This window comes from Anopheles darlingi, chromosome X (genome assembly GCF_943734745.1).
Source record: "Anopheles darlingi chromosome X, idAnoDarlMG_H_01, whole genome shotgun sequence".
NCBI classification, from domain to species: domain Eukaryota; kingdom Metazoa; phylum Arthropoda; class Insecta; order Diptera; family Culicidae; genus Anopheles; species Anopheles darlingi.
In genome coordinates this window covers 11079339-11104559 of record NC_064873.1, presented here as the reverse complement: position 1 = coordinate 11104559, position 25221 = coordinate 11079339, and the positions used below count along the sequence as shown (strand labels likewise).

The 25221-nt window shown below is 42.7% G+C and overlaps 2 protein-coding genes across 4 annotated transcripts; one reads left to right on the top strand and one right to left on the bottom strand.

The window, feature by feature from the left end:
- The first annotated feature begins 8628 nt into the window (after window positions 1–8628).
- On the top strand, window positions 8629–10582 carry LOC125956784 (sodium channel protein Nach-like). The gene is made up of 3 exons (XM_049688982.1): window positions 8629–9365; window positions 9459–9962; window positions 10033–10582. Exons 1-3 carry the CDS (start codon window positions 8629–8631, stop codon window positions 10580–10582), a joined length of 1791 nt encoding a protein of 596 aa, XP_049544939.1.
- Window positions 10583–11365: 783 nt separating this feature from the next.
- Window positions 11366–24265, bottom strand: LOC125956900 (RNA-binding protein squid). 3 transcript variants are annotated; one of them, XM_049689183.1, is made up of 7 exons: window positions 23853–24263; window positions 19210–19250; window positions 18466–18740; window positions 17822–18086; window positions 17638–17709; window positions 14045–14116; window positions 11366–13563 (listed from the first exon to the last, which is right to left on the bottom strand). In XM_049689183.1, the coding sequence occupies exons 1-7, from the start codon at window positions 24032–24034 to the stop codon at window positions 13484–13486; spliced, it is 987 nt and encodes a 328-aa protein (XP_049545140.1). In that variant the 5' UTR covers window positions 24035–24263; the 3' UTR covers window positions 11366–13483. The 3 variants fall into 3 exon arrangements, with proteins under 3 accessions (XP_049545140.1, XP_049545133.1, XP_049545149.1); XM_049689176.1 differs by having other exon boundaries at window positions 14039–14116; window positions 23853–24262; XM_049689192.1 differs by lacking the exon at window positions 19210–19250 and having other exon boundaries at window positions 14039–14116; window positions 23853–24265.
- Window positions 24266–25221: the final 956 nt, after the last annotated feature.

Sequence of the window (25221 nt, the reverse complement as noted above, 5' to 3'; positions counted from 1 at the left end):
TCGCAAATAACGTAGATAACGTTGAGTTACTCCGGCATCCTACAGTTACTCCTAGTAAGCTTATTGCCACGCTCCGTCCAGGCGACACCCCACTGGTGTTAAAAAGCGTAGCGGGTGTTTTCCGTCAGGCAAAAATCGCCAAAACAGGGAACCGAAATTCAAACACACCAAACTGACGCCTGTCGCTTAATGTCACTCGAAGGTGTGCAGAGCAGCACGTCGCAACGCAGTCGTAAGGTTTCCGTGCACTCGTGGTTTTACACCACATGCTGCTGCGTTGTTGTTGTCCTTCACCTCTTTCTGTTCGCAGCCCCTGCACTGCTGCATCGCCATTGGTCAGCAACCCGACATTGTCGACGTCTTTACCGTCATCTATCGGCCGCCGTTTCGACCCTTTGACAATACACGGCTCCCCCGTATTCACGGAGAAGCATTCTTATCCATCTTGCTGTGCGTTGTTGTCGGTTGCTGTGCGTTGTTACGCCTGCGCCATCGATAGGAAGAGAGAGTGTTCCTGCAGCTGGACCCGCCCGCTGAACCGACCGCAGATGGGGCGTGTTCCTGACGCTCGCGCACTGGAGCCAACCAATACGTCCGTCCCGACGTCCCGTGTTCTCCAATGGGAAGCAACCGTGGCGGTGCCCTTTATTGTGGTCTCGGGACCTTTTCGGACCCTGCTTGAACGACTCCTCGCAAGATAGGCTGTTGGACAATCCCCGGGTATACTGAGGGTTTTCCATATTCTTATCCAGCACACTACCGGCATAGGGGATTAGTGTGTCATTAAACTCTGCTCTACTGACGAACTATTTGAAGGTCCCCATAATTTAAAGGGACTATTTAACAAAATGGCGATTTAGTCACTGTACACTGATCTAGTCTACATCCGATTTTATAACACTTTCTAGTTTTCGTAGCACTTTTTGAGATTGGATCAATACTGTATGTAGCGACCCTCAAACCTATGTTTCCAGTCGTCCAGTCGGAATTTCTCGTCTACCCGAGACCAACAAATATTTGCGGCAGAGTTGATCTTAATTAAGACTGGGAAATATTATTGAGATGCTTCAACTGCGAATCGTCCGCGCTACTCCACCGTCAAACATCCAAGAATGAGCACTAAGTGACCGTCGAGCATTTAGCCGCGGTTAATATAGCACCAAGCGATGAAAGGTAGAACCATGTCGTAGATAACATCAGAGCCATATGGACGATTAGCGCTGGGTAGAACCAGCGTATAGTGTGAGTATAGAAGAGAGATCCCAAAGACGGCATTTGGCATTCGACTAACTGCCGAAATGGATAGACATTCAGACAAATGTAACTAGAGGAGTTCGTTGCCGATAGCAAATAGTGGTGGTGGACATTTTGGACATAGTATTGAATAAAATTAGTGTTAAGTGTTACGAGTCCGTAATAACAACTGACACCACGCGTACAAAATCGTCAGGCACGACCACCCAGAGACAGTACGCTGGGACTCACCCACCCCCTAGACAATCCAAGATCCTTTATATCCCTCGCTTCGCTCGCATCGTTTTTTGTTTTGTTGTTGTTGTTGTTGTTCTTTTTGGTGCCTTAGCACGGGCACCTTTTGGGCGAGGTTCGCGCGGTTCCAATGTTGTGCGCCACACTGTAGACCCCCCGCGCTCGGTAGGGCGCGCGCGCGCGAGAAAGATTGATTCTCCCTTCTCCCGTTATCCTCCAACCTCCCTCTCCCTCCCTTTCCCCCCCTCCTCCCCACCGTGTCACTTCTTCTCCTTCTGTCTCCTTTCCCTGTTTTCTGTTGTTGTTAAATGTTGGTTTTTATTCCAATTCCATTTAGAAGCGACTAATGATGAGTGATTCGCGGGGGTCCCTCTTCCACACTCTATTCTCACTCCAGGCACTTCGGTCGTTGATGGTATCTTCATTCTTCTTTCTCTTCTTCTATTTAATTCTTTTGGTGCCGCTGCTGCTGCTGCTGTTGATGTTGCTGCTACTCATCCTTTCGCACGTAAGCACCGGCAAACCACCGCGTTGTTGAGCTCTACTTTGGGTTGGCTCCTTTTCTGTTTCCTCGTCTTCGTCGTTTTCGTTTTCTTCACCTTCTTCTCTTTACGCTTGTTTTTGTTATTTTCCGTCAAATTAAATCCGGCCACCACCATCGTCGTCACCGAGAGGGAGCAGCAGCAGCAGCAGCAGCAGCGCCAGCCGCAAGGAATCATGAGTACGGCTCTGTTGCCGTCTGCTTAGCGCCTCTGAAATAGAGCCATTGTGTCCACCATGCCCACCCTTCAGCGATTTCCATCTTTCGTTCCACCAACTTCTTCCCATTTTCTCTCTCTCTCTCTCTCTCTCTCTCTCTCTCTCTCTCTCTCTCTTTCTCTCTCTCTCTCTCTCTCTCTCTCTCTCTCTCCCTCTCTCTCTCCTCTACCAGCATTTACCTTTCCGTGCCGGGCTCTCTTTTTCTCTTGTTATTTTCTTGTTTTTCCTTTGTCCATTTCCTTTTTGTTGTTGTTCATTTCATTGCAACCGATCGGTATAGTGTGGCCGCAGCGTGTGTGTTACTGTTTTGGATCGGCTTCTTTCGTTTTTTCATTTTTTTTTTGTTTGTTAGCTTTATTTCGGCAGATGTGTGGTGGAGCGGAGAGTGAGAGGCGGGACTGCCCCCCGTGCTTGTTAAGACCTCTTCGCGCTCCGGCTTTGTTGCGGTGTCGTTCATACAGCGCACATAATTGCCCTAGACGCTGCGCCTATGTTGTTGTTCCTCCTCCTCTACTTTTCTAGCATTTGTTTCGTCCTCGGTTGTTTTGTGTACTGTTTTGATTTTGTCAGGGATTAAGGTTATACCTCATTCTTGTCGCTCTCCCTCTCCTCCCTTCCCTCTCCCCTTTCCCCTCTTTCCTCTCCCCCTCTCCCTTCTCCCCGGCTTCTCTCTCCACTCTTCCCTCTCCCCTGCCCCCTGTCCCCCCCCCCTCCCTCTCTCTCTCTCTCTCGCACACACTCACACCACATTGGTCACCTTGTTTGCGTTGCCATCCCCTAATTACATTATCGCCACGCCGCAGCGCCCGGCTTCGCAGTCGCCGAGCCCGTGGGCCCTACTAGCTCGGGTGTGCGTTTGTCCGTTGTCGTCGTATCACGCACTCCATCATCATTATCGGTAGCCAAAGGCATGCAACGGGATGCGAATCTTGCTTGGTTTTGCTGCCCTGCAACTGGTGGTCTGCATTCACCCTTTCCCTCTGCCCCTTTGGTGGTCAATTCCTCTATTCGCCACGGCACCATCATCACCACCGGCGCGGAATGAACGGTGCGGTGTATGCCGCTGGTTTTTTGTATAATTTGCGAGCATCCTCCTTTGGTGCCGTGCTTCGCGGTGGTGGCGTGCCTAGCTGCCGGTGTTGCTGCCCACCGCCCCTCCCCTCCCATCCCATCCCTTCCACTCCAAACCCCCCTCCTTATAATCCCGAATGTTCCCAAGTTCCTCACACAGCCGCTGGCTGGGCGCTGACTGGCCGCTAATTTGTACTCTGCGCGCCGGAGCCAGTATGGTCCGTCCGTCCTGCTCCTGCCGTACGGACGCAACAGCAAACTGGAAGGGCGAGAAGTACGATTGGCAGCAATGCGGGGGGGGGGGGGGGATAACAGAAATTCTTTGCTCCCCTGGTGGGAGGTCTGGATTTCATTCCGGATTCCCCGGTTACAAAGGACCTTTTCCGCGTTTCTATGCCACCATCGGCCAGCACTAATCAGCCCTTCGATTGCTACTGACCGCGGCCATAGCGGACTGCCAGCCAGCAGCATCCCAGCGCATATGCACGATACTTCAAGATAGGCAGGACAACAGCAAGTAGGACAGCAGGTGGACCTACTCCGCCTGAACAACAGAGTGGCGAGAGCGTGGTAGCCAGAGCGTTTAGGTCGACTAAATAGCCCCAGTAATATGTTAGGAAATTGGATGGGATGGGAGAGGGGACTAACTACCGCCCCAGATCTGGGGCAATGAGCGGGCCCAGGTGTCGGCAACCCCGAGCCGAGTATCCCGAGGTCGGGAGTGCGAGTAGATCAAGTATAGAAGGTGCACGGCTACAATAACAATATTCCGTCAAGAAGTCTATAAAAATAATATAAAAAAGTAGTAACGCCACGCAGTTCCGCCTCTGAGTCCGTGGCAACTCTTGGTACTTGCCTACTTGGCGCGGCGTAGAAAACACTTCGAAAATTATAACCAATAATTTCGAAGGGTAGAACAATCCCTTTACCCTTTATTTTTTATTCTTTAATACTAACCTTATCATTTATTTTATGATCTAATGTTTTGACCTTGAAAGCATAAGCATACAAACAAGGGACATAAAAGAGCACATAAACGTGACAGGGGGATGTTAATCGTTGCCACTATGCACTTGTGGCGGAACTTTGGCACAGTTACACGAGCGCGCAGGACAGACGGGGGCACACAGGGCACAAAGTCCGTCGTCCCGGAGCGTCGTTATTGAATACCCGATGTGGTGGACCGATCCTACTTTTCTGACATGTCGGTAGAACCAGACATATCGGTACAAACAAATTATCCCGGGGCCCCTGGTTACGGCCCGGTTTCAGGAGCATGGAGCGATCCCCCCCCCTTCCCCCACTCCCACCCCTACGTTCACCTTCCGTTGCCTGTTGCTCCTGTTGTGAACCGGAGTGGGTGGAAGGCTTATATAAGACACCGCAGACACTCGGTCCGGCGGCGAACGTTATGGTCTTATTAACACAATATCATTTAACGACCGCTACCGACCGTCATCTGATATCGGTCGTGGGACTCTCAACCCTACCAACCGAACCTTACCTGCTAACCTTACCTAACGCCCCTCCCCTCCCCTCCCCACTCCCCTCCGCCCTCTCCCCCAGCCTTACAGCATGGAGAAGATGCGACCCTCCCGCAGCTTATTCAGAGGCCCAACCCAGCAGGGAGCCCCTGACGTTTGGTTCTTTGTCTCCAGCGATGTGACTCGGTTAGCCTCCTTCCCACATCCCACCGTTCTATTCTCCTCATCCCCCCCCCCTCCCCATCATGCAGATTGATGATGATTTTCATCACCGCTTCACTTTGAAAAACATTAACCCTCGGGGAAACATACAGCCCGTCCGTCCTTACATATGTAAAAAAACAAAAACCCCTCGGGTCAGGGCCAGAAAGGGAGCAGAGGCGCAGGCGTGCGTTTGGTGGGCAGCGGTGCACCAAATATAGAGATTCGGCCCTCCCCAAGGCGCGTCCACCGGAAACTAATGCATTCTTCTCAAAAGATTGTCCTTTCTCTCTCTCTCTCTCTCTCTCTCCTTCTCTCTTTCTCTTTGTCTCTCTCTCTCTCTCTCTCTCTCTCTCTCTCTCTCTCTCTCTCTCTCTCTCTCTTCTCGTGCATCCCTTGCGCACCCGTTGACATCACCCCTTTTCCTAAACAATGCCCTTTACTCTACCGCTTGGCTATGTCTGGCTGTCTTGCTGCGAGTGTGGTACTTCCAGATCAAGAGATTAGATCCCGTCCCAGGAACATCGTATGGACCCGACGACGATCACGTCGCTCTCGGGGCGGTCGCTAGTACTTCTAGTGTGAACTCCTAAAAAAGCCCATCTCGCATGTCTCCTGTCATTGTTGCGGGCACACACGGTCGAGCTGGAGCATTAGCCGACGCCTTCAGCGTAGATAGCCCACTCTTCAGCTGTCGACCGGCCGCAACAGCCACTGATCAGTTGGTAAAGGGGGGGGGGGGGGGGGGGCGGGAGGGGGGACAGGAAGGCGATGGAGACACACAAACATCGCGTACCGTACCGAGTTCTGATGCTTGAGGGTTCTGATTTATGAACGTTCTAATTCTCAGGGTAGCTTCATCGTATGCTGAGGGCTTCTCCCTAGATCCTGTTGGCGCCCAGCACCAAGAATAGAGATAGACAGAAAGAAATAGCGACAGAGAAAGAGTGAGAAAGAGAAAGAGAGAGAGAGAGAGAGAGAGAGAGAGAGGGAGAGAGAGAGGAGAGAAAGAGAAAAAGAGAGAAAGAAAAATTCGTCATGATCCAACGTCCGCTAATACGAATGTCAATCTGCGGCAATCGAACATTACCGGAATGCGATTCCGATGTTTCCGGTGTATAATATTAAAGCTGCTTTCACATTGAACGCGTTTTACGCACGTAAAACGCCAGTAATAGACGCAGCGTATTTTTTGACGCAGAAGACGCGGTTGTATCACATCAAAATATATGGAAGCGTTCACGCAACGCACCGAAAGCTATTTTTTGGAGCTTTGGCAGAGCTTAAAAGTTGGCGTTTTTTTACCGGATCTGTAAAAATCTACAGATTGTGGCGTGTTCTGAGCAAGCAAGCCAGCGTTGCCCTTTGGTTTTGCCATTTTTGTTTTTGGTAGGAATGTTTTGAAATCCGGGTAATAACTGTTTTGTGTGAAGATTAAACTATTTATCATGATTTGATAAGGTGACGGTAGCGCTATTTGGTGCTATTTTCGTGTATAACTATGGTGCTATTTTTCGAACAATAAATTAAGCAATTGCGTCGAAAAACGCCAACTTTGGCGTTAGCTTAAGCGTGATTGTTGGGTCCATCGTACCATCGTGTACGTGTGATTGTGTCGAGGATTACGACTGACCATCACGTACCAACCCTTTCAGGGCAACGGAATCAGCAAGAATGTCAGACTGCACAGTCAACAGTAGAGCATTGAATGAGAAGGACTTCGATAGCATGCTTTTCGCATTCGTCAGGATACGTCTAGCGCCCCAAAGATTCGATATAAGCAGAACTACGTGAGAACCATGCAGCAGCGCTACGAAACGATAATATCAATTACTTCGCACGCTACAGCCGCTACGGCGCGATAGAGCAGCCTTAACATTCTACGGTCTTACCACAGCGTACATCGCCCCTTTCCTCCCTGGCAATCGTTATTAATAAACAGCTAGTCTGCCTTCAAAGCCTGAATTCCTTAACAAAGCATATTGCCGATCAGGTTGGATCGAGTTACCTTACGCTACCGCAAAAGGTGAGGTTTGTTTCATACGAGTGAGGAACCATACAATAGACGCGGATCATTATCACCCCCGCCCCCCCCCCCCCCCCCCGGGGGCTCCAGACCGGGCGATCGATCCGGAATGTTGCCCTCTCCCCTTAAGGTACGGTTGGAATTAAGCTGTTGTTGTCGTTTGTTGTCAGCAATCATGGAGCCACCACCCAAACAGCGAGTCCGAAAAGAACTGTAGCTATATGTAAGAGTCGCACGGTGCTGGCTTGTGTCGACTACACTTGCCGAAATCCGATAGGTCATTTAGAGAGCAGGAGCAGCAACAGCACCACATCAACAACAGCAGCAGTAGGACCAAATATGTATGTAGGCCGGTAGGGCATACATGGTGGATAGCTCGAGTTACGGAAAGTTTCATACAACGCCGGTCGCCTAATGCTTATGAATATTAATATTCGGTGTCCGATCTGCCAGACAGCATAGCGGCGTTCAATCAAAACCACAACATCCAAAGCAACGAAGACAGTGACGATGACGACAGTAATCGCGCTATTGTAGACCCCACATGCCGACTGCGTCCGGGATGATTCTCATTGCGTTCGGTCGGTGAAAATTGTGGCACGACCGCATAGCGTACGGCATCTTGCACCAGTTCGCAACAGCACTCCGCCGCATCACTCCGGATTGATTACGGCGGTTGGCCGATGATTAAAGAGGCCCAAGCAACAAGTTTTGGTTAGAAGAGTGAGAGCCCAAGAAAAGATTACCAATTAAAGATAACATATTAAAGATAAAAATTGATAACTCCTAATTAGTGGTTCGAGTCCGGTGATCAACAGCATTACTTGAACAAACCAAATTATTTAGCACATGCAGTGAGTGCGCGCGAAATGAAAGTAATTTACTGTTCGATCCGTGTTTCCGCTATTTTGTATTCGTAACTAACAGTCAGACACGGAGACAGAGCGTTGTGGTCGAGCGCACCCCGAATACGGACAAAGGCGGCAGATTCAGTCGGACAACGGACCAAACTAAAGACATTAGAGGGTTTCGGAGCCGCCAGGAACATTCAATGGAAGTAATTACAGCGGCAAAGGTGTAATAACAGCAGGCAGTGACAACCTGTATGTTTATGTGCGATGCGAATGAACGAGCGCAACCAAACATCAGACACGCATGCCACATGTTGGAGCAGGCAGAAGGGGGTGAGTCCTGCAGCGATGTTGATTAATTATGATGTTTTAGGGCGAGATAAGCGCGAAGCGTAATGCTAATGTTTCCGCGACGGCCACACACAAACGCACGCACACACTGCGACGCGCGCTCGCTCCATTAGCCGGGATTGATGGTTTCACTCAAAGCGACGGACGAAATTATATCTCAATTATCGGCTGTTGGGCGTGAAGGGCGCTGCACCGATGAGATGAGGATTGGCCCAGTGGACATCCCCGGGTTAGTAATTGTGCTATCACACGCACAGAGCCTAAAGCTGTCAAGAATAATCCATGGAAAGCCTCTGGGCCCCTGCCTGCCAATGTTTGCCTGTTGTCGGTCATTTGACTGGCGCAAAGCAACGAATCAACAGGACACGGATGAGCAGCAATCACCGACGTCACCAGCATGAAGAGCCAACAATCCAGGAAACACAGGGAGCGCAGCACCGGACGTAACAAGCACCGTTCGAAGCAAGGACCGAAGATGGTCGACACCGGGGCCGAGACGACGCTGCTGTCATTCCGGTTGGTGCGCCGTGGCTTCGTACTTCAGACGAAGGAGTTCTTCGACAACTCCACGCTGCACGGTGTCCGCTACATCGCCGAGGACGGCCGGCCTTTCTTCGAGCGCTTCATGTGGTTCTGTTTTGTTACGTTTGGTTTCATCGCGGCCGTCGTCATCATTTTCAGTCTGTGGGAAAAATTCCAGACCAATCCGACCATCACCGGGCTGGACACCGACTTTCACAACCAGCAGGTCATCTTCCCCACGGTGCTGCTCTGCCCGACCGCACCCTTCGACGACGAGGCAGTACACCGGGTCGCTTACCAGGTGCTTGGTGGGTACGAGGACGGCAGTGACGTGTACGAACCGTTCCTCCGGCTACTGACCCAGCTGTCGTACGACAGTTTGCGCGAGGTCGCGGCCACGCTTAGCGATCTACCGGCTGCAACCGGCACCCTCCGTACCGCCAACCTGCGTGATCTCGTGTTCCAGGTGGCAGTGCGGTGCAATGACACGTTTGCCGTGTGCCGGTACAAGGACGAGAACATCGACTGCTGCGACATGTTCAAACCGATCTACACCGAGCACGGCTTCTGCTTCGGTTTCAATGCCCGGTACACCAACAGCTGGAATGTGGAGTAAGTTGCGTATAGACTAGATTCTGTTCCGGAAGTCCCTGTAGCTGACTCTCCTCTTCCTTGTCTCTTCTGCCTTCACTGTCTCCTGTTCAGAACCCTTAACACCGAAGTGCACGTGCTGTTCGAGACGGACAAGAAGTGGGGCCTCACGTTCGAGCCACTTCGCGAGTCGCACATCTTCGTGCATTCATACAACGAAATTTCTGGCTGGGATTTTCAACCCCAGGTGCTGTGGGATATTGACTCGAAGGTCGAGTTTCTCATCTCGATGAAGCAAACGTATACGACCGATGACGCGCAGCAGCTATCAATCGGCCAGCGGAAGTGCATATTTCCTGAGGAGGAGAAGCTGCAATTTTACCAGGACGCGTACACTTTCTCTGGCTGTATGAAGGAGTGCCGGATCGCCAAGAGCCTGCAGTTCTGCAAATGCGTACCGCCGTTTTACGCACCCATCCGCTCGATACCTATTTGCCGGGTCGCCAACCTACCCTGCCTAAGCGAGTACACGGACAACATCACTAACATCCACAGCTGCCAGAGCTGCGAACTCGGCTGCCTCAACACCGTGTACGACATCGAGAAGTACTCCAAGATGTGCGTACATCAGCGGCACGGCCAGGCACACATATTCGTTGCGATGTACATTGCTTTTTTGTCATTACAGCATAAGAACGGAGGAGGAGCAACAAGAAGCGCAGGTCACGATCGAGTATCTGACCTGGCCGATCATACGCTACAAGCGCGAGGTGCTGTTCGGCTGGGTCGACCTGCTAGTGTCGTTCGGTGGAATAGCCGGCCTGTTTCTCGGCTTCAGCCTCCTGTCCGGCGTCGAGATAATCTATTTCTTCACTATGCGCACCTTTTGTATGGTTCACAAGAACCGCGACGAGCTGGTGGCAATCGAGCGACAGAAGAGCATCAAAGCGGTACGACACATCGAGCTCGGTCTACGGCCTGTGCAGCGACAGCGGCAGCAGCAACATACCCAAACGGATAGGGCAGACCAGAAGCGGGTACAGGAGCAGCAGATGCTTATCAAACTGATCTCACACGATGCCAAGCTGCTGTTAAGTAATCGAATGGAACATTTCAACGCACATCAGTACGCGAAGAAGCGGATGCCGCCTCCCGCACACCGCGTCAGATCAGACGAGCAAGTGTCGGCACGCGGAACCGTACACGACAGCTACGTTTACCATGGTTTTTTGCCCTGAGTCAACACCATTGAACGTAACAAATTGATGCATTATCGTGCTTCCACACGAGAGCGAGAACTCTCCCTTTGAGAGCATGAGATCTTGAACAAACATAGCACAAAAAAAATAGTTCAGACACAAACCAATTTGTTTATGTCCTAGCTTAACCTAGCTTTGTGCAGTTTTCAAGTTCTCTCAAATTAAGAGTTCTCCTAATTCTCGCTGTCCTGTGGAAGCACGGTTATAGTGGCAAACTAGTGCGATGCGAACGTTTGTGAAAACGGAAACTCTTTTCACTTTACCAGCACTATTCCAACGCGCGCGCATATATATATATATATATATATATATATATATATATATATATATATATATATATATATATATATTCTTACACAACGGCCGTTCAAAATGTCTGCTAAAACCTTTTTTTTTGTGCTGCACTCCGGATAAGAATCGTCGAGATGTGATTTGTAGCCATATTCAAATGCGATGCGATCATGTCCCTTTTATCACGAATTTAAACAAACAGGTAAATCTTGCGGTAGTAAATAAGATCGTACTTACTGCTCCCAATCAATTACTACTGCTTACTGCAATCATTTTTATTGTTGGCTTGATGAAAATCTTATAAGTACAGATTTGTAGATACTATTCTTATTTAAGCTGAACTTTCATTGGTATGTGGGAAGCCATTTTGCACGAAGGGTTATCCATAGATTTCCCACTCCCACCCCCTCCTCTTTTTTTCTTTCTCTCTTTCTCTTTTTCTCTCTCTCTCTCTCTCTCTCTCTCTCTCTCTCTCGCTTGGTATCCAGTAAAAAAAACCAGTATCCAATCATCCAATATTGAAGAAATAAAACAATACAAGTCGTGTTTTCCTCGGGCAGTCCTGATCGGCTACTACCCCATTGACAGAAGGTATATGAAACCGGGTCTATTAACGCTTAATAGACCCGTCGCCAGAACAATTTCGGGTCTATTAAACAATAATAGACCCGGTTGCATACATTTTGTCATACGGGCACCATTCATTCTCGATTTACATAAGACTTCAACGACTTACCCCAATCAAAAGCAGCAGAAATAACGAATTTCATTCATACCACATCAATCGGCCGGCTGATAGAGTCAGCGTGGTTCTTTATGTGGCTTGCGCGAATTCAATCAATCCAAGCCCCAAGGATGCTTGCTTTTCCGCGTCTCAATGACCCCGTTCGGAAGTTATCATAAACACTCGATGGAATCTATTGTTATGATTACCTGTGAGAACGAATGAACCACTCAGTTATGACTCTCGTGTGACTTGACGTAACACGAATGTTCGATACACGCGCGATGTGAGCTTTCTCTAAGGGGAAGACTAGAATATTTAGTAGTAATAATAGTAGTTGACTAATAGTAGTTGACCTATTTTACTTCCGAAAGTTTATCGACAAAAACGCCGAATTGAATTCAAGCTGAACAGAGCAAATCACATAAGCGCTCTATTGTTCACATTCGTTTAATCGAACAACATCAAACGGCTCAAAGTGGATCTATAATCACATTGATGTCTCACCAGGCACTCACTCTGCTGTCGTTGGTTGGTGCGCAATGATTTTTATTCATTATTTCCAGCAGAACATATTTTACTTGGGGTGGGTTGTGATGGTGCAAGGTTTGTTTCCTTAACACCAACGAGAAAACGGAAAAATATATAGTTTTAAAATTGATGTTTTTTTTCTATTTTCTCAAGATCCTTATTCTATTTCATGGTACGGCTATCTTATTCCTATCTGCTATTGTATCCCCTTCCTTGACAACCTAATACCAGATTGCTCTAGTCTATCTAAATCTAACCTGCTAGACAAGAAATAAATCGTTCGGACGTGACACCATCACAATTTGAATTCGCCAGATGTCAGTAGTTTCTAGGAACCATGTTTTATAAATAAAAAGACTTAAATTTCTTGTTCAGGTTGCATGACCAGGGGATTGAGAACTTTTATTTACAATATTTCAAAATTAATTGTGAAAAGGAGTTACTATACTTGCACAACGAGAAAAGCTCACTAATACTATACGAATCTATTGAGAATGGCTTCGAAATGAATTCAAAGGAAATTGTCATAAATTTGCAAAAACTGGTCACATCCTTGCAAGTGTTCATTAGAGACCAATACGTTTGGGACCATCATTCTAAAATAGAATGGACTGCTGCAACAAATCGATTCATACAATGAGCACAACGGAAATAACTGCACCAACTATGTTTTAATGACTATCTGTGCTTCGCAATTATAACTATCAAATGATGTGTCACTATCTATCGCAAAATCGTAGAGTACAGGCGTCTTAAGGACGTACCACAAATCATACGTTTGCAGTCCCTGGTGTTTTGATTTTGGATTCATGGATGAAAAGAAAGCAGATGAATTCAGGCCATGGTTGAAACATTGAATTAAGATAGACGTTACGAAGTTAGAGAACCAATCGCGCTTGATTTCAATAAGAACGTACTGATAATTCTTGTCCTGGTGTTAGAATTTTAGTATCATTACAACTTGGGTTTCTCTTATAACTAAAAGAGATATAATCTGTCGCTAATTTATACAATATTTGTATTTTATGGTGTGTGTGTGTGTGTGTGTGTGTGTGTGTGTGAATAAACTGGAAAGGCCTTGTAGAACGGATGCAACTGGTATACGTTCCAATAGAACCATGCTTAAAGATATTTTCTTTCCCCGTATGTCCTGGTGAACAATACAAAAAAGTACCACAAGCCACATGCATAATTATATGACAAATCGCTGAATGACGACGACGAATGCATAATTATATGATGCTAAAATGCTGAGGTGCTGCCTCTCTCTCTCCCTTTCTCTCATTTCTTCCTCTTCATCACTTGAACATTTCTCAACATGGCGGGCATTTCGTTTAGTAGGGTGTATGACGAGGCTGACGCCCGCTACCTCCACCACCGCGTTGCTTACCACCCCCATATCCACCAGCAGCACCTGGAGAAAAATAATGTAAGACAATGATTAGGCACACAAACGATAATTTGGTATGATATAGAATGCGTAAATCGTTTAACAAACCGATAGCACTCGTAAAACTAATTCAAACAGATAAATTATGCAGCCACCCAAAAATCGTAATACATATTTAAAATAAATAAACGGAAAACTCGATATTATTCCTTCAGCTCCAAAGCAATTAAATCTCCTGTCCTGTTTACTTAATTTGGACATTTACAAAATTCCCTTGTATTTTTGGAACTAAAATATGCAATTATTGGAACTAAAATAGGCTAAGTTATCAGTCTTCTTTTTAAACTACTTCATTTTTAAAGAAAGATAATGTAAGCGAGTAAATGGATAGACTGGAGGCAATTTTCTTGATAATCAGAAGGCTTGAACAATTTCTTGTGTCGTAATGAGGAAGACAGATTTGAAGAACGATTTTAAATTGCAGCTTAAAATATGCTACCTTTACCCCCTCCACGTGGTCCACCAGGACGTCCTCCGTTCATGTAACCTCCGTCGTATCCGCCATAACCGTAGTCATCTAGAACAGAAATATCGATGGAGAAGCGGTAAGCATGAGGGCTATGTAAAACGGAAACAAAAATGTCCCACCACTGACAGTATCACGCACACCGATTACTTTTTTGGAGTTCATCGTTGGTGCCAGCCATTAGCGATAGGGGGTTCGATGGCTTTTGGGTCGGTCGTGCGTGTAATGTCTGTGGTAGGCATTTTTGAGCGATGCTCAACAGAAGGACGGAATGCTACACAGTTAACCAACGAAGATGCTGCCGATCAACTTTAAATGGTCTGGTGGCGTTTTCGGATAGAATAGAGTAGCGTTAGTGTAATGACACTCCTCTTATCGTCCAATCTATCCTGGTAGATTTGCACAGCATATGATTAAAGGGTAATGATTCACTAGACTAATTATGTTATTGTACAATGTTTTTCAATTAAATAAAACTTTAGACACTAATACTGAGCAATATACATTCATAGATTTTGTTGGATTGAACATGCAAAAAGAAATAAATGAAAATGCGAAATAGTATAATTCTAACATAGAATGAAATAATATGCGATAACTGTTATAAAAAAAAAAGAGAATTTCAATGATCTTTTTCTCATTACTCTACTGTTATTTTAAACTCTGTAATCCGTAATATAGATACAACAAAACGGACAGAGCGCATATTTTTAAATTATGAATGATAAACTATTTTGAAGCCAACCAAGTAATTTGCTTAATCTATGGATCATTTTGCATGAATTTCTGGAGTTAACAATTATGTCACCTACTCTTTACATTAACTCCCTGTTTTCAATTAGTCTCACTCCCTCTTTCTGCCATAATGGGTATGTTCTGCTCTGTACAAGGCCCGCGGGGAAAAATAAGACCGAGATACGCTGGAAGCACATTGTCGTTTCATTAGCGAGTAAGCTAAGGTAGAAAAGGGCATAGTTGTTTGTTCCACTTAGTTTATTTATATCTAAAAATCATTTTTTTTATTCGACAGTAAATATAACTTATTTACAGTGAATATAAAGTACAGATTTCTTATTTTCCACAATGTATTTCCGTTATTATCTACCTTATTTCCCCTTTTTTAAATTTTGTTTGCTACTAACGATTCCCATTGCAATTATTAATTTGTTGTTGTTTGGGATTTGTTTATTTCAGGAAATGTCTCCCTTCACCTGTGTGCATACGCACATACATGAATATGAAAAAGTACTAGGAAATGTAATAGAGCAAAACAGTAATCGAATCACTGACTCAATATCTAAATAACATTAAAAATAGAATTGTGTGCAAATGCTGTTTTATGAGAGGACATATAATATCGAGAGGATCCAAACAAATTAAAAACAAAGAAAAGTTCAAGCTTTGAAAATTAATGCAAATTCATTACTTTTTTCCACCATTAAAATCTCTTGATTTCTGCTAATTAAAGAAAATAGAAATAAATCTCCGGTTGCATTCAAGGCAGATGTTAGGTAAAAATGCGCCATAAATACATCTAAAGAGTATCAAAAATTTGTTTTTAGAAAGGACACAATTTCCTATGATGTTTTTGAGCAGAGGGGTTTCAGTAGAAACGTATCAAACTACGGCGAGTCGTTTGATCCAACTAGAAAATTCAGTTCATTTGTTCTGTACAAACCTAACGACGTACACTGCTATGTTATGTAAATAAACGGTACTGTATAATTGAAAACTTTGTACGCTCTGCGCGACCCTCCTATCGAAAGCTAAAATATAAACCTGGAATCGGTTGGTCACTTAACAACAAATATTCCCTAAATGCGCAACAAAAGGGAAAATCTTAAACAACGTAGTCTAACATTTTCTCATTTTCTCTCTCTCTCTCTCTCTCTCTCTCTCTCTCTGTCATTTACTCTTTCTCTTTCTCTCTTTTTCTTTTACACAGACGCGCGCGCGCACACAGACACAAACCCGCACGCACATACACACACATACAGACACGCGTTCGCGCACCTATACAAACACTCTGATTTGTTAAAATGGAAGCTTCCAATCAACAAACTTGCAAAATGGAAGAATCCAAATATCTCCTATTATAATAACAAATTTAAACAATGTACAAACAAAACGCACAAAGACCTATAGTTTGTGTAGGATTTAAATTGAATCCAACGCTTCAATAAATGTATACACTCATACAATATTTATGAAATAAAAAAAAAAATCGGTGGATGTCTTCTTCAAACTTTGAAAACAAAAGAACATGAACTCCTGTTTTATCTCTAGGCACAACGCAAGATAAATATAGCATGGCTAGTCGTGCTATATCTTTATATAAAAATTTACCTTTTCCAATATGAACTTGTTATTCCCGTTTAAAGCACTTTATGCTCTTATGAAAATCACTCAGTTTCCTGAAACGACTTTTATTTCTTGGATTTCCGAATTTTGCTACCTCCTTTGGAAGGTGAATCATAGATTTAGGCTCAAAAACGATAGCCGTTGAACAGAGAAAATATGACTAAGCACATTTTCGCAAAGATAACATTTTTGAGAAAAAGTTTATCTAGATTGAAATCGTGCGTCTCTACATGCTTCAATGTTCCTATTCTTGATGTTTCTAGTTCATTCAATATAACTATTAGTGTTTTGTCCCTCCCATATTGATATATCAATGAAGTTATTCTCAAATAACTACTCGTAACTTAGATGTAAAATCATGCATGGAAAGCACGTAATAAACAGTTTCGCACATATGGAACACCCCCAAGAAGCAACTAGTGTAAATTTAATTAACATAAAATTACTAATACCCCTTTATAATTTCAATGGGGGCTGCAACAGACCAAAATTTAATAGACATCAGGATGTTGAAGGACTTCAGGAGCCAAGATAAAATAGGAACATTGGAAATCGAAAATTAGCCATTGTGTTCTACTTTTCAAAACACATGCGATTTTCGCTTTCTTAGCTTAGACAAATCTAATTAAAATCACGCAAAACAAACAAGCCGTTCGCCATATTGCAAATGGTATCATCAGATTCGAATTAAATCAAAATGAATATTGAAAAAAAAGACATGTTTTTTTTCATTTTCAAAACGTTAATCGCATTTTTAAAACAAAATAAACGAATGCAATCCATACATGAGTCAAATTCAGTAAAACCAGTTTTTTTCACGAAAGAATTGCATTATGAACAATGTGGTATTGTGAGCCCTAAAAAAATCAAATTTCATCTAGAACCATGCTACTATCATTGACGATGAAGAACTCTCCCCTTCTGCAAACCAGGAATCGGAGCTAGTTCCATTTCAGTGAAAACTCAATAAAAACTATAAAATCTTATGTATTTTTGTAAAATAAATCAGGAATAAGATTATAGATTATCCCCAAAGAAACAAGGAGCGTAAGGGATAAACTGATTGTGATAATTATTTAGATGTTATTGGTGTTTCTTTGGCGAACGGTTGTTATATTTGCCATACCCGTAATGATTGGCAAAATCGTAACCAGGCGTGTAGCAACCTCCTCCTCCTCCAAACCCTCCGAAATATTCGCAATGATAATCACCATATCCTCCGCCATATCCTTGCCCGTAACCGTAGCCGCCATAGCCTTGGCCGCCCCATCCTTGTCCGTAGCCTGCATTTCAGAGGTCACAAACATTAAAAAATAAAAAAGAATTAGTTAAGAATAAGATAAATACCCATTATACCCTATGTTTTACAAAGCTACATAGTCTTAATCTTTTTACCTTTTGGTCCACCTGGTCCACCACGACCTCCTCGCATGCCACGGGGTGGGGGGCCTCGCATACCACCCCGCCCGCCCATCGGGCCCATAGGACCCATGTTGTCTGGCTTGGGAGTAGCCTTCTTTACATCTACTTCCTTTCCGGAGATGGTTTGTTTAGGAGTTTTCAGCAATTCGTTCACAACCTGCTCGGAGTCGAACGTGATGAAGCAAAACCCTTTACGTTGATTTTTCTGCTTGTCGAACGGCATCTCTACCTCTACAATCTACGTCCAACGGACATATACGTCGAGATTAAACAAATAAATGACAATATTAATAAGAGGTTATGCAATAAAATAAATTAGCAAAATATTCATTCAATTCCCGCTGGGTACTAATCTTATGCCTTGTTTCCGATCAATTGAAAGTATATCATAAAAATACATTACGTTACTTTCGGTTACATTAAAGCTGTATCAGAATTTTTTGTGCTTAGATTTGGTAAAGTTCTAATCATAACATTGTCATAAGCAGAACTGTTAAGTAGATATCATCATTTACAGCGAAACAATTAACGAGACAATCATGTATAGAGGACTTGGGAAGTAAGCTTATCTTTAAGTATTTACATGACTGGAAATATTCGCATCGAGTAAAACTTACGTTGCCAAATTGACCGAAAAATATTTTGATTTCCTCATCGCTTATTTCCGACGTGAGGCCACCAACAAAAATTTTCCCGTGGCGAGCCTTCGCCTTCTTCGGGTCGACTTTTTTGTTGTTGATGACATGATCCCCGGCCGCTACGACCTTCTCGATGGAATCGGCGTTCTTGTAGACGATAAAGGCGAAGCCTCGCGACCTGCCTGTGTTGGGATCCGTCTTCACATTGATGCTTTCTATATCGCCGTAAGCACTGAAGTGTTCTTTAAGATCCTCTATGGAAGGAATGGTTGTAAATGGGGGAAAAATAGAAAAATGGAAAAGAATATATTAATAAGAATTTTAGGCATTTTTATGAATTGTTATAACAAATATTAGAATAAAGGATGAAATACAGATGATTACGAACAGGAGTTGGATGAAGATATTTAACGTACTTTTCAACAAAAAAAATAAATGGGACCTGTGAATGAAAATATGTTGATGAAATAAAAAGGGATGGAAAACGAGGCTGTATACAAGGACAATAGGGATGAGGGTTTTGTAAGTGGGGAGAAGAGGCCAAATGTTATAAAAGCAATGGTTAATGATAGCATTAGAAAAAAAGAATTAATGTAATGCAAGATTACGGAAATGAACAGAATGAACCAAACTTGAGGCACAGCTTTTTTATAGACATGTAAAATACGAATACTTGAATACTTTGAGAAAATATTGAATTTAAAAAAGAAAAATTCATATTACTGTCAGATGTTTCCCAACTAAGTCCACCAACGAATAATTTTCTGGAAAAGTGGATGAAAATTTACGAATTAGAACATTTGTCACTATAAGCTGCGTAAAGAATTAAATTGAAAACTTATATTTAAGAACAGAAAGACAAATTGACTTCATATCAACAATGAAACGGCAAATGCTTGACAGGTAAATAGATTGGAAAATAAGTTGCCTATTATTTTTATTTAAAGAACATCACAGATTTTACTGTTTAAATTTTATTGTTCAGTAGAAGCTTAGCGATTAAATAGCTACATAGACGTGTGAAAGGATATGAGGAATACATTGTAATAAACAATTTCCTGCGTTTGACATTCAGTATGGAACTCAATAACAATTATATGCTTATACATTCGTATTCCTGCTAGATGAGCTTGTATCTTCAGATGATTTTGAGAGGCATGTTGCAAGGATTTATTTCTTTAGCATTATCGATTTCTTAAAAACCAGATATTCGTTTTCCTCGCTACAATACATTATTTCAGTTTATTTGTTTCTTTATGTAATATATTTATAGAAATTATCATTTTCCAACTCAAACTATTACGGACATTACAGAAAAGGTATTTGCCAAACATGAGGACTCAAGAAAATAGAAATATTGCCTCAACTGGTTCTCTAGTAAGGAAACATTTTACTAGTCGTAATATAAAAACCAACAAATAAGAAATGTAGTTGCTATCATGGGAACTAAAACAACGAATTCTGTAAATTATCATTGCTATGATCATTGAGTCGAAATCGAAATAGTCGAGTTCGAGCTTTTTTAATAATCAATTGTGTTAAAAAGGAAGTCCAAGTAGGCGTATGGTTCGAATGTAAGAGGTACGTGTTTGTATAAATGTATTGTCGTGCGCGCATGAAACGTGTGTATGTAAGTATGAAAAATGTGTATGTATGTATGAATATTGTTCCTTTCCACACAATTTCCTCTGCGTGTGTTAGGCACGTGCGCGCGGGTATACTAGTGTACTTGTGTGTGTCTGTATGTTTGTGTGTGTGTGTGTGTCTGTGTGTTTGTGTGTGTGTGTCGCAAAAGTCTGGGAATTAATTTCGTGGTTTGGAACATTGGAAATAAAATATATTACTGATCTGTTTACAACCAAACATTAAGGCTTTCTTTTTAGATTGCCTTTACAAGAGACTTCAGTTTACTGAAATATATTTCAAATGCTCATCTGATTTATGTTTTTAAAATTATTTTTATTTGATTTATGTTAGCATAAATACCATCTTCTCACGTGCACATCCTGGTGCAGAATCCCCAACACTCTCTCTCTTTTTCTCTTTCAGATGTCCTCAGAGTTCAGGCTTTTTGCACACTTTCTCAACACCTGTCGGAGAGGAACAATATTAGTCGTTCACTCTATACCGGAGAGGGTTGTGGTTTTCATTTTTTTATTATTTGTCCTAGATAAAGAACGATTATAGGGTAACATTGGTGAAGTAATGGGAAACTGCACAATGTCAACAAGACATAATTGAAGAATGTTTTGTGAATCTCAGTGTATTTGCAGGGCCTTTTGTTTAAATAATTAGACTTATTACTTTTCGAGAAACGGATAATCTATTTTAAGATGATAACACACGGATGTTAAGTAGCAGCAACAGCAACGGCAGCGCATCACAGCAGGTAGATATGATGAATTTTAATGTTTGCAACAGAACAGCAACCATTACCTCCAGGGAACATTAATTAAAATCTTATTGTTTAGTTGTTTCATTATAGTGACTTTCGTTCGCCAGTACTAATCAACAGCAACACTAGAAGGACACACCATCGAACACTCACTTTTTAAATGAAATTTTATGTATTATTGTCTATTTAACTAATTGGATTTGAACACTTCAAACTCATCCCTACGTAACTCATCGTGAGTGGTGGGGACCTATACTTTCCTTTTACCGAAACACATCGTCCAGCGATTTTGCGGCGATTTAATATACACGATTTCACAGCGATTTCATTAAAGCTACGTCGCTGCGTACAGCGATTTCATTAAAGCTGTCTGGCGTTTATTAAAATAACATCGGCAAAGAGCGATGATTCGACCAAAGTCAATCTCAAACATGTGTATCACAAATCACAAAATATCACATTCTTAATGCTGCAGTCAGTTACTGGTGATATTTTAAAGTTATCAGCGATTCACGAAACTTGGGGCCGATATACATAGAGCCAAAATAAATGACGATATAACATCGATAGTTGGCTACAACCCCTAAGTTGTGCTAAAATTCTCTTATGTGCTTACAATATGATCAATCATTAATATAATTCAGTCGAATTGAATTGCCAGCAATTGAATGGAGTCCAATTGAAAGTATGCCATAAAAATACATTACATTACTGCCCGTTACGTTATCGCTGTATCAGAATTTATTTGTGCTTAGATTTGGTAAAGTTCTAATCATAACATTGTCATAAGCAGAACTGTTAAGTAGATATCATCATTTACAGCAAAACAATTAACGAGACAAACACGTGTAGAAGACAAGAGAAGTCATCTTATGTTCCAGTAATTACAAGAATGGAAATAAATTAATAGACAGCAATTCAACTGACAACATGATAAAACACGTCTTCTGATACGGATCGAAACAATTTTGAAATTATTTTCTCTCCGGCTGTTGCCGAAATACACCCTCATACACAGCACTAACGTGCATACATACAAATCGTGATGTATTCTGGATGTTGATTGCTTGGTTGCTATGGTTTCTCTTCTACCAGACAAACAATTCAGTGGTCCAAACGACGCGTTTGCATCACTAGCTCAAACCAACAACCGTCATCGGCCGGAGAGCTATAATTCTCGCGTTGAGACACAAACCCAAAAATGTTAAATTTTCTGATTTTGAAATCGGATAATATCTCAGCAAAGCGTAAAATATCGCTGAAACTAAAACTCTTCGGCCGATGCCAGCGGTTGAGCTTGACAGTTTAAAATGCATATTCGTCTCGTCTGGACACACCTAGTGAACAATGCGAGAATGAATCTAGTTTGCGAAAGCTTAAATGATTTTTTTCTTTATCAGTAACTGTAAGAATTTTTTTATCATTTTTCTTAAAGTCGCAAGGCAGTTTGGTCTACATGACTTCACCTGTGTAATTAAAACAACTTGGTAAAACGATAGATCTGGCCCCGGCGAATTTCCCACTTCTCTTTTCACAAGGCCTTTTAAAGGCCGACAAGGCCGGGTTTTAAAAGGCAAATTTAAGTAAAGTTTAATTAAATTAAATTTAAAGTGTTAAAACAAGGCAGCCACGTGAGAGAGGGTTAATATAATAGGTGTTTATAGAAAAAAAGTTTTGACAGATCTACCGTTTTGCCTAAGATTATACATTCATTCGAATGTCGAAGAGAAGCTTATTTTGGACACTTCAAATTGATATTAAGTAAAATGCAATACGATTAAAAGTTTACTGAAGTCGAAATTCTTTCTTGAGTGATACTGTGGCATGATGAAAGATTGCTTATATTAATACTAATTACAATCTAGTAAAAAACAAATATTTAAACTCAATCGATTCGGCAGGTGACGAAGTTTTAATTGCATAATTACTTAAATAGATGTCATAAAAATAAACTATTTATATTGTCAATCGACGATGAAAATGTAATGCACTCTTCTCTCTGCTCCCTCAAAATATTTTTTTATTTTTTAGTTATTTAATAAATGTTTTTGGGGCAGTTATTAAGATAAAATCATCTGTTTAACTACCAGGAAGAGGGGTAGGGGTAATCGTTTACTTAGAGATGTAAAAAATATCGCATGATAGAGAGAATACACGCTAGAAAATTATTTTGTTTAGTAATACCGTCCGGCAAAATCGGTCGTAATGAAATGAAGTTTAGATTAACCACAATAATTGATATTATAATTATCAAAGACGCCTGTTCTACATCGGAGTTAAATATTTGAATTTTCCAGAAGATATGTTTTCTAAATTCGGGGCCCGCTCCGCCATTAACAGTAGCCATCTTGCTTAAAAAATACGAACAGATACCGATGGTGTGTGAACAAAAAAGCAATCCAAGACCATCCTACCACCGGTTGTAGTCGGAATTCTTCACGAATTGAACGCGTGCGCAACACTCCGCTCTCCAATTATTTTTTGACATTTCTATATGTTTTATGGACATTGCCGTCACTGCCGCCTCCAGCATCATCGAACAGTGAAAAAGATTGCGATTGGTAGCGTCGAAAAGTCGCACCACGAGAGTGCACTGCTCCAATAACGTATAAGAACCTTTTACCATGCGCTATATTACTCAAAGATGTTGGACAACGCTTTCAACAATATATCTAAGGATCTGTGTGCCCATATATATATATATATATATATATATATATATATATATTTTTAAATTATGAAATGCAATATTGTCTCCTAGAGGAAAATGGCTCCGTTACAACAGCAAACACATACACGTATCACGTATGTACCTTAGGACCGCGTGAAAACGAAGAAATTTTGTGCAGAGGACCACGAGGACAAAATCGAGGTGGCATGAAGTCGGAGGGAAAATACTTTTCTTCTAGTCATTATCAATGGTATGGAGACAAGCATCATCGCCACCATTCCGCCATTTCCGGGAACTTACCTGTCATCGTCGCGCACACTTTGGCTATTGTTACTGCTGCTTTCGGTGGTACCTCCGTTGGTTGTGGAGGAAGTACCTTCGTTTGTGGTTGCGCTACTTTGATCAGTAGCAGGCTGATTGTTTCCGTTATCCTGTGCAGCCTCCTGTGCACCATTCATTTCAGTGTCCTGTACTTCTGCCATCTTTTGCCTTCGTTTGTCACAGAGCTTAAAAAAATTTAACCTGCCTTTTGCACACTTCTCGAGGATTTGATCACTTGAACGCAAAACTAGCGTTTCTTAGTCCTGACCCGAACTAGATGTACTTTAGTTGCGTTCCGAACATAAAAACTTACTTCAATCGTTAAAATGAAACCGCACACGGCCACGATTATTCGACGCTGCTGCTCGTGAAGGAAGCCACGCTTGAAAAGAATTTTTTTGGGAAGAACACCTCCGGTTTCCGATCCACATCCGCTGACAGTCAAATCGCTCACTAATACTCATTCACCAGTTCAATGACGTCACAGTTTTCACGCTAGGGACGCTAGCAGATTCCACAGCGCACTCACGTGCATTATCATACGTCTCCTTGCATCGACGGTAAGCGACGGGTAAAGGCTACTACACATAGCATGCGTTACTTGCGGCAGCCGCGGTCATCTGTAATTTTGTACAGGAATCATTGCAGCAATTGCTGCATCTACCACATCTACAAGGTAGGTAAAAACCCACTATTAGCACCCCTCTCACGGAGCATTCAAAAATTCATCCATTTGGTGGCAGGGTTGAATCATTAGCTAACGTTAAAGAAACGGGTGATCGGGTAAATGCAACTATTTGTCGCGTTAAGTTGTGATTAGGCTTGTAATTAGGCGCTTTACGCTCTATTGTAGGCCCAATACATGCAATGTTAACTTAAAACTATATGTAGAATGATTTACAAAACCCAAACAAACAAAGAAATAGGCCCCCCATTCATGATAAGTTACTGAGTGACCAAAAATATCGTTAATTACCACTGTTTTGTTAAAGAAACCTACATAAAAATATGTGGAAACGTAAATAATTGCATTAGGGAAGGGGGAAGGGGTGGAAAAGCTACATTTTACCAGTAAAACAGCGATTTTTTCGGTTGCGGGTAAGAACCCACTATTAGCGGCTTTCACTCTTTTTATTTTAAACACCTTGGCCGCAAGTAATGCATGCTATGTGTGGCAGCCTTTAAAAAGAATCGTGTGCATTTTTTATTTTCGTGCAAATTTATAGCAACGCTTTATGGTGAGAAACCGCCTTATGGCGGCATCAGGTAACCATAAACCGGGTTCAGGAGTCGGCAGCTGCAGGAAACGAAAACCGCACATGACGACTCCTGAACCCGGTTTACGGAC

Bases quoted from the DNA above. Each gene is read 5' to 3' on its own strand.
- LOC125956784 (XM_049688982.1), top strand. From the start codon at position 8,629: ATGAAGAGCCAACAATCCAGGAAACACAGGGAGCGCAGCACCGGACGT. The intron at 9,366-9,458 runs GTAAGTTGCGTA...TCTCCTGTTCAG, and splicing joins ACCAACAGCTGGAATGTGGA to AACCCTTAACACCGAAGTGC. The intron at 9,963-10,032 runs GTGCGTACATCA...TTGTCATTACAG, and splicing joins ATCGAGAAGTACTCCAAGAT to CATAAGAACGGAGGAGGAGC.
- LOC125956900 (XM_049689176.1), bottom strand. From the start codon at position 24,034: ATGGCAGAAGTACAGGACACTGAAATGAATGGTGCACAGGAGGCTGCA. The intron at 19,251-23,852 runs GTAAGTTCCCGG...CCACTTTTCCAG, and splicing joins AGTGTGCGCGACGATGACAG to AAAATTATTCGTTGGTGGAC. The intron at 13,564-14,038 runs GTAGCATATTTT...ATTTTTCTCCAG, and splicing joins ACCACGTGGAGGGGGTAAAG to GTGCTGCTGGTGGATATGGG.